At 35.1% G+C, this 9,317-nt stretch overlaps 1 protein-coding gene across 1 annotated transcript in view; it reads left to right on the top strand.

Annotated features, from left to right (window-relative positions):
* LOC107712805 (calcium/calmodulin-dependent 3',5'-cyclic nucleotide phosphodiesterase 1C-like) overlaps window positions 1-9,317 on the top strand; it is a 91,720-nt gene that overhangs the window by 7,949 nt on the left and 74,454 nt on the right. The window contains exons 2-3 of the mRNA XM_016518138.1: window positions 2,444-2,494; window positions 2,964-3,129. Of these exons, the coding sequence (XP_016373624.1) occupies window positions 2,444-2,494; window positions 2,964-3,129 (217 nt within the window). The remainder of the gene's footprint in view (window positions 1-2,443; window positions 2,495-2,963; window positions 3,130-9,317) is intronic.

Below are 9,317 nucleotides of genomic sequence, written 5' to 3'. Positions count from 1 at the left end.
TATATAAAGAATCAATATTAACTAGTAAATGTATATAATTTTTTAATGATTTATTTATACAGAAATACACATACATACATATATATGTACATATGTACTATATGTACTGTATGGGGATCCAGAGGGGCAGATTGAAAGGGGTCTTTGCTGGTTACCTGGCAGGGGAGGCATGGGTGATAGCGTGCGGCCCTCGCTGGGGGCCTTTCTGTCGTCAGCACATTAGAGGAGTAGTGTGAGCTGCCCAGGGGGAGTCATTATCGCTAATGAAGAGTCCTTCCTCTTCTCCTGAGTACTGACTCGTTGGACACTCAGCAGCCTGACGAACTCGCCGTGCTAAAGGCTCCTCTCTGATTTCCCTCTCATTACCCCTGTGCCCCCCGCGGACCTGCAGTCCCCTCTTAACAACCTCACGTCTCTCTCTCACTCGCTCTGTCTTTTTTCATGTAATGGTTTTTTCTTTAAGCTCTTTTATTCACCTGTGTGATTCTCAAAGGTTCATCATTTCTCTGTATTTCTTACTGTCTTTCATTCCTTTAAATGGCTATTTATGTTCAACTTGTAAAAGAATTCCCCATAGCACCAGGGTTGATGCTATTAACTAAAACTAAATCTATTGCAAAAAATGTGTTAATTGTAATAAAGCTGAAATAAAATATATTAGATAAGAAACAACTAAACGAAAATTAGAAATGTTGTCGTGGCATCACTAAAATAAGCTGAAGCACTAAATTGACTGGAAATAAATAAACGAAACTGAAATACAAATGTTAAAAAAAAACAAAACATGAAATATAAATCCTATATTTGGAAATATTACAAATAAAATGTATTTTATATATTTTATTGGAAAAATTAAATTAACTTTATATCGATCTTATATTAGTTACATTACACTTTCATACGTGTAAATTTAATAATCAGGAGCCTCATTTCTGTTATTTTCTAATAACATTTGTATAGGGATTAAATTATATAAATTATGATGGTAGGCCTATTAACCAGAAAAGCTGAAACTAAGATTTTTTTTTTCTTTTTATTAGGATTATGTATCTTTGTTCATTACATTTTTATATTTAATACAATGTGTATTTAACCCCCTTTTGTTTTGAATTTTTCTTTTGTTCTGAATCTTAAAACATCCTCTCTCACATCTGGGTGATTTCACAAACGATTCACGATTCGGTTCAAATGAATCATTAAAAACGACCAATCACTCACAAATCAGACGCCACTTATCCACAGGTTCAGTCTGGTAGCTGCTAATCTTACATGTTTCTAAATGTCAGTAACCTCCTGTTTTGTTATTAGGGGTTCTAAACCTCTTGTGGATTCCGTAAACAGTACTCGGTCAGTTCTTATCAATGTAATTCTTATCAGTGTCGTTAGATGGCCTGTAGGGGGAGCTGTCTGTTCAGTTTTTACAGCAGTGCACTTTCTCTATGTAAACAAAACAGCTGTGTGTTGTGTCTTTGACCTCAAACGTCTTCATCTACTCATCCATCCTGAGCCTGTTTGACAGTTTTATTGCTCAGAAGCATAAAAGCAACAGCAGAGTTTAACAAGCAGCTTTTTTCAGCAGAAACTCTTAATGTAGACACAGAAAAACCTAATGGCTGATGTCCCCTCAGCCCCTGACAAGCGTTTAAACCAGAGCAGGATTTATGTCTGCATTTATAGGAGAACTGTGGTGTCACACGTGTGTAAGACACATTTCTCTGTGACCTTGATTTTTTTATTCACTATAAATCAAACAGCACAAAACTGCTTCCTTTTTTCTGTTCTGTAGAGAACTATTTTGTTTCTCATTCATAGCTTTAAAGATGATTTCAGTTATGTTTCATGTCAACTCTGCTTTCAGTTGTTTATTCTAAAATAAGAGGTTAAGTAAATATGATAGTCGTTGTGTATAGGTATAAAATGAATGTGGATGGCATAGCATCTTGGCTAATCTTAGCACAGTTTGAGACGTTGTGAGAATACTGGATTATGTGAAACCGACTTCAGAAGTTTCAGTTAGCCATGTTCATGAAAAACAGTTTAGATTTCATTTATGATTTCCTTATTTTCTCATTTTCATCTGCCTCTCATTGCGGACAAATGCCCAAATCCTACATGATTCCACCCTTGTATTGTGTAAATGAAACAAAAATGCATCTACTTTATCATTATCACATTACCATATTCGTGAGTGAAATGCAGACGACACTGAGTGAAGTTATTTGTGTTTCGTTTATGGCATGCTGGAATCAGGTAAACAACAACATTGATTTTCACATAAAACTGAAAAGTAATTTCATACTTTCATGACTGTTTGCGAAAAATCTGTCTGAGAGCAAACTTGAGATTTGTGGTGAGAAAGCCGCTTTCTGGTGAGTCATCGTGATTGCTGAAGAAAGCTCTACATCACTCATCCATCTGTGTGTTTCGTTCTTTCTCTCCACAGTGGCGAATGAAACCGGAGAGAGCAGTGCGAGACCTCTGGCACGATTCGCACGTGAGTATGTGCAATCAAATACATGATTGAAACTGTTGCTTTAAAATTGTTTCCTGTGCAGTGAGGAAACAGGGTGACACACTAAATTTGACAGTCTCCGTTGATCAAACACACCGATCTGTAATCATAACAGCAGTGAGAGCTGTTAGAAATCATTCACATTGTCTCTGTGCCATCTCAAGGCTAGGATAGACTCTGAAAATATGTGACCTGCATCCTGTCATCTTTGCTCATGGGCACTCAGTTGTGGAAATATTTATTTAACCCAATCACTTGAGCATTAATATCATGTGGCTTACCAGGCAAACCTTCACCCCTTGACTGCAGGAAACTGGCAAGAAGTGTTTCTCTTCCTTTGTCTTTCTATCTCTCTCTATCTCTGTCTGTTTCTCTCACTGCCGTGACGTTAGCGTCCTGCATTCTGTCATCTACACCCCTCTGAGCTTTTGATCTCTGATTGTTGCATCAGGTTCCAAGTCCCAGAATGCTTTGTGGAACGCCATCACAGCAGGCATCGGGATCAAGGACAAGGACAAACGGGGTATCCTGATTGACCCGCGGAGCCCGGAGGAGATTCTAGCTGATGACCTGCCCTCTGTCGACAGTCCTGATGCCATGGAGAAAACCGCCATCAGGTTTGGAGGGAATCATACACTTACTTACACCTTGGGGTGAATCGATCAATCAGCATGGGCCGATATCTGCTCTCGATCAATCGATGCTGGTTCTGCGTTAACTGCTTTTATTAAAAAGTACTTTTCCTTTACCAGCTGCTATCTAAAAGCACTTTAGAGTGAAACTGGGTGAATGGTCATGCTCTGTTAGCAGGAATTATGCAGTGATTTTGTCACATAAAGTGGTTTGTGCATGTGTTTTCCACTCATAAGCACAGCTGGCAGGCCTAGATAGGATTATTGATTAGTTTAGGAGCAATGGTGTCTAACCAATACTTCTATTTCAGATTACAGCAGGCATCTCAGTAGTGATAGAACACGCTCTCAAAACTGAAGGTTCCAGCTGTAACTAAAATGCTTTTAGATCACAAAGCCATAGGATAACCTATTTAAACCCTGCTAAGAAGTTTTTACATTCTAGTTTAGAAAACCTTTTGGTGCTTTAAAGAACTAAAGAACCAATGTGATGATAAGAGAACCTTAAAATGTAACATCATGAACCTTTATTTTTGAGAATAGCAACTCAAGAACCCTATACAGCAAATGGCTCTTGATAAGAAGTGGCCATACAGTTTATTTTTAAGAGAATATGTGCTCTGTCTGTCGCCAGATTGTGGTGTTATTCTTGAAAATCTTATTTTATAAAAAATTTTGTGGATTGTCTAGGGTGGCTAGTTGTGCTGCCATTTATACAGGCTTTTGACATCTTTATTTAGTCAGAAGGCCATGATTTTTTTTCCAGAATTTTGTAATCTGAAGCACGAGATATAATACCTGTTCAGCTTTTAAAATGTAATTTATTCCTTTGATGGCAAAGCTGAATTTTTAGCAGCCATTACTCCACTGACATATAACTTCAGAAATCATTTAATATGCTCAAATAACATTTTTTTTTTATTATTATCGGTAGAATTTTTTATTTTTTTTTGGAAACTATGATACATTTTTTCTTCAGGATTTTTCAGCATTTATTTGAAAATATTTTTTAACAATGTAAAAGTCTTTACTGTGAGTATGAAAAATGTAATGCATCATTGCTAAAAAAAAAACATACTAATAATTTTTTAGTTTGTTAATAATGTTTCTTGACCATACTAATAATTTTTATTTTATTTTATTATTTATTTTATTTTAAAAATCCAAATCACATCCAATACTTATATTTTAACATTTGTTCATAAGGATGTAAATTTTTCAAAGTCATAAACCTCACTCCCACAGCAATCAAGTAAACCATCCTAATCCATACCAATCCATGTATCCCGAACGGATTTTACCTGGACGTCAGACACATAAATCCCATCATTGCGGCATTCTGAAAGGGAACGACAGAAAAATGAATGATGAAACTGCATGATATTTGGACTCAGCTGTCTGCTGGTGCGACCGACTGTGTTAAACAGGGAGACTCCAGTGGACTGTGATGTTCTGTATAGTGAGCGGCTCCTCATTAATCACCCTGTGTGAGGAAGGGAGGGGAGAACCGTATGGCATTAGTCCTGACGTCAGCACCAGGCACCGTCTGCTATAAATATCCACCGTAAAACTGTGCTCCAGTGAATCCTTAATGTTCTATTAATGTGTTATTGTGCACTTGGGGAGCTCAAGAGGGCACATTTGCAGGTCGGGTGATGGGTTGCAGGTGAGAGAGTACCCCCTCCCAGCTGAGAAGTAGCCAGTCTGAACATGGCATGATGGGATGGCAAGATATGGCATGCCAAAACCCGCCTACTTGTCATCAAATGAGAATTTAACCAGAGAGATAGAAGCTATGAACACAAAGAATGACCAAAATAAACAACTAAAAATAGTTCTGTTCATGACTGCCATGCTCCAAAAAGGACAAAAGAGCACAATAAAAGTAGTCTAAATCACTCATGCACTATGCTAAGTACATACTATATTAATTTAGAAATTCAGTGAATTATAATTCACTCATAATCTTGTCCTTTAGTTGAACCTGAGGTCCATATCAGTTCGATTCATAAAGCATGAAGCAGTTCTTTTGAACCAGTTCTTTAAAAAAACCTAAAGAGTAGTCTAAATGACTCGTGCATTATATACTAAGTACTCTGAAGAAATGTAAATAATAATTCAATCATAATCTTGTCCTTTAGTTGAACTTGAGAACCATATCTTTTGAGTTAGTCCATTGAAATAAACCAGTTGATTAACCCTTGGTGGTGCTCACGTGACAGTCAAAAATTACTGTTTTTTTTTCTCAATGAAATGAATGTGCTAATTTTAGTTGGATTTTTTTTTTTTTACATTTTAGGGGATTTTATGGTACTACATTTTAATATATTTATGGACACAGACTTAAGAGTGATCTCTTTTTAAAGAAGACACTTTTCAGATTAGAAAAGTGAAATTAAAATGTAAAATAAATTTATTAAATGTATTACTATATTTTACAAAATCACAAAAATACTGTTTTTAAATTTGATATGAAATATATATATATATATATATATATATATATATTCCAAAACATGTATTACTCTGAAACTGCGTGAAAACCAAAGCCAAAAATCTACACAAGTTGTGTTCCAAATTTGAATTTGATATCTTAAAAATTAGCTTTTGGTAAGATTTAGTTTGGGCGCAGCACCAAATGTTTCCACTAGATGAATTCATTCATTCACCCATTCATTTGCAATGCGGTCATTTTTGACCACGAACAGTACGAGTGTGAATATTTTGTTAAGGATCATTTAATCTTTTCAAATCATATCCATGATTTTTGTATGTCAAAATAGCAAGTGGCTAAACCTTTACCAGGTTTCGTAACATTCCGATGAAGTAAAAAATAAAAATAAAAACTAAACGTTACATTTTTAGGTAAAAAAAAAAAAACTGAACAGCACCAGAGGGCTAAGTAAACAAATCAAATCAGATAGGTTAGTTTCTCGAGTTAAGCTCACTGATTCAATTATCTGGATACAGTGCATGGTTTTTGAATGAATAGATAACCTGGAATACAGTATAGTGCATGAGTCGAATTTGCTGTTAATTTACTGGGTGAATTATTGATTTAAGACAAAGACACATTGAGACAATTGAATTTGTGGAATTGTGCGAGTTCTTGTGTGTGTGTGTGTGTACGAGGCTGATGAGGTGTGTGTGCACTTAATTAAAAGGGCAAGGAAAGTAATGTACCTTTGAGTGAGTAGTTGAGAGGACCAGTCTGATCTTATGTTAAGCAGAGTTCTGTGTTTTTTTCCCAGCAGGGTAGGATATTAAGATTGGCAGGGCTGCTCTTCCATTAGTCTTATCTAGAAATTGTGTGACTGAAGAGTTGAACTGATTCAGCGTGACCCTCACAGATTGGAGTGTCAGCCGCATTTATTATTCTAATTTACTAAGAGGTGACTTTTACTCTATGACAGACACGTTCACCTTCACACTGCCTGTCGAGAAATGCTGCACATCCTGGAAATTTCTCCATGGTTTTAAAATAGCTTCTTGATTCTGATTCTTTTTGACATTTATATCTTTTGAAAGCTCAAATCTCTTGAGCTGTGATTGTTTTTTCATTCTAAATGTTTTAAATTTTCAGATGCAAGATTTTTTTTTTTATTCTGAAAAAAATAATTCATTAACATACATCAGGTGGATAATAAAGTCTGATCACTTAGTAATAAAACAGCTCTATTATGATTTGAAGTATCATTTAGGTCTGTAACACAAAATTTGTAAAACAAGTTACATATAATTTTTTATACTTAAAATAAAATTTTACAATTGCTAAAAAAACAATTGCTAAAAAATATAATTTGAATTTATAAATTTGAATTTTTCCAAATTTAAATGATATTGTTTAAAAAAAAATCCTGACCCCAAACTTGTTCCATTTGAGCTAATAAATAAAAATGTTATCTAGAAATTGTGTGACTGAAGAGTTGAACTGATTCAGCGTGACCCTCACAGATTGGAGTGTCAGCCGCATTTATTATTCTAATTTACTAAGAGGTGACTTTTACTCTATGACAGACACGTTCACCTTCACACCGCCTGTCGAGAAATACTGCACATCCTGGAAATTTCTCCATGGTTTTAAAATAGCTTCTTGATTCTGGTTCTTTTTGACATTTATATCTTTTGAAAGCTCAAATCTCTTGAGCTGTGATTGTTTTTTCATTCTAAATGTTTTAAATTTTCAGATATGATATGGCTTTTGTTCTTCCTTCAATGGAAGTCTGTGGGTGGGTTTTTCCACCAGACAAAAATCTAGTAGATTCTAGAAGTCTGATCGCTTGGAAAAGTAATAAAACAGCTCTATTTAATACGATTTGTATTGTTATTTATGTCTGTAACACGAACAATGCGGGATGTGTTACGTTGAATTTTTTTATATGTTTAAAAAAAAGTAATTTCCAAAAGCAATTGCTAAAAATTCTATTTGAAATTTTTTTTATTACATTTTATTATTTAATTTTTTATTTAAATGCTATTGGTAAAAAAAAAAAGCCATTTTAGCTAATAAATAAAAATTAATAATATTAATATATACAATAATGACAAATAATATATAAATGTTGTTAATAAAAATAAATAAAATTCAGCTTTTTAAAAAGCAGGTTAATTGAAAAAAAAATATTGACAGATGTGTTGCTTATCAAAATAATGGTTAATTGCAACTCTCTTTTTTTCTCTTGCATATTTTCTCTTGCTTAGAAAACAGACAGCAGTCATGCATCTATGCATCTTTCCATTCTGATGATTTTGTTACGTAGCATTCATTTCTCGCTCAATTCTTTCTTTCCCTCTCTCTTAATCTTTCTCCCTCTTTCCTCTGGAGCAATTTCATGTGTAACACAGCAGGCTGAGGTTCATCTCCTCTGAATGAACTCATTACGTCTGAGGTGCGAGGCGCAGCAAGATTGTTTCAGAAGAGCGTCTGTCTCTCCTTACATCAGCTGTCCTCGATGCTTCTCGTGACTTATGGATGATTTGACCTTTGCACGCCTCCGATCTTTAGCCGGGGCTCGTGAGAGCGTACACAGGTGGACGTCCCATTCTCATCTCGCCCAAACGGCGAGTTTTCTTTCGATTATCGTTTCTCTTTTAGTCCCAGCTTTCTGCCGGCTCTCTGATAGGTCTGTAGCAGGCAGAGCTCATTTTAGTGGAGAAACCTAATATTCCAGTTGAGCGCAGCACCGTTGAGTAGAATGAACTGAGTGAATGAAAGCAAGATTGAGCGGGATCTTACAGGAACGCAGGGAAACAGTATTTCTGTAAAATCTGGTGAACAGTATTCAGACTCAGGCAGGACAGGGGCCAGTTTGGCAACACTTTAATCCAGCTGTGATTGGAGTTAAAGGTTAAATGTAAATCATTTAAATGTAGCTTTAGAGGGAAAGTTCATGCAAAAATGAACATGCTGCCATCATTTATTTACCCACAGACATAAAATGTCATTTTTAATTTTCATTATCCCTTTAAATATGGAAGCCAGTTTCCGCCACTAAATAAAAAAGGTAATTGTGAGTTTTTATCTCGTAATTCTGACTATTTTTCTCGCAATTGCGAGTTTACACATCACAATTCTGACCTTTTTTTTTGTGTGATAAAAACACGCAATTCTGAGTTTTTTCCCTGCAAATGCAAGTTTGTATCTTGCAATTCTGACTTTTTTTTCTTGCAATTCTCGCAACTGTGACTTTTTTTTTCAGAATTGCGAGAATTGCAAGAAACAAATTCGCAATTTCGCAATATAAACTCTGAAACAATCTAAATTGCGAGTTTGTGATTTTCTTTCTCAGAATTGTGAATTTAAATCTAGCAATTCTGAGAAAAGTCTGAAATGCGAGTTTGTATCATGCAATTCTGCAGAAAAAAGTCAGAATTGCAATATGTAAACTCTCTCTCTCTCTCTCTCTATATATATATATATATACAGAGGCGGACAAAGTACTCAACTCCATTACTTGAGTGAAAGTACAGATACTGCTGGTCAAATATTACTCCATTACAAGTAAAAGTTGTAAAGACAGATTTTTACTTAAGTAAAAGTACAGAAGTACTTGCTTTTAAAAGTACTTAAGTACCAAAAGTAAATTTCCTTTTTTATGTCAATGCACATATTTTTTTATTGTTGTACGTAATACTTGCAATACTTCTGAAGCAACTTAGAATACATTACACCT

Source organism: Sinocyclocheilus rhinocerous, unplaced genomic scaffold, assembly GCF_001515625.1.
Source record: "Sinocyclocheilus rhinocerous isolate Xijiao unplaced genomic scaffold, SAMN03320098_v1.1 scaffold1740, whole genome shotgun sequence".
Taxonomy (NCBI): domain Eukaryota; kingdom Metazoa; phylum Chordata; class Actinopteri; order Cypriniformes; family Cyprinidae; genus Sinocyclocheilus; species Sinocyclocheilus rhinocerous.
The sequence above is the reverse complement of the archived record's forward strand: the minus strand, read 5'-3'. Positions and strand labels throughout refer to the sequence as shown.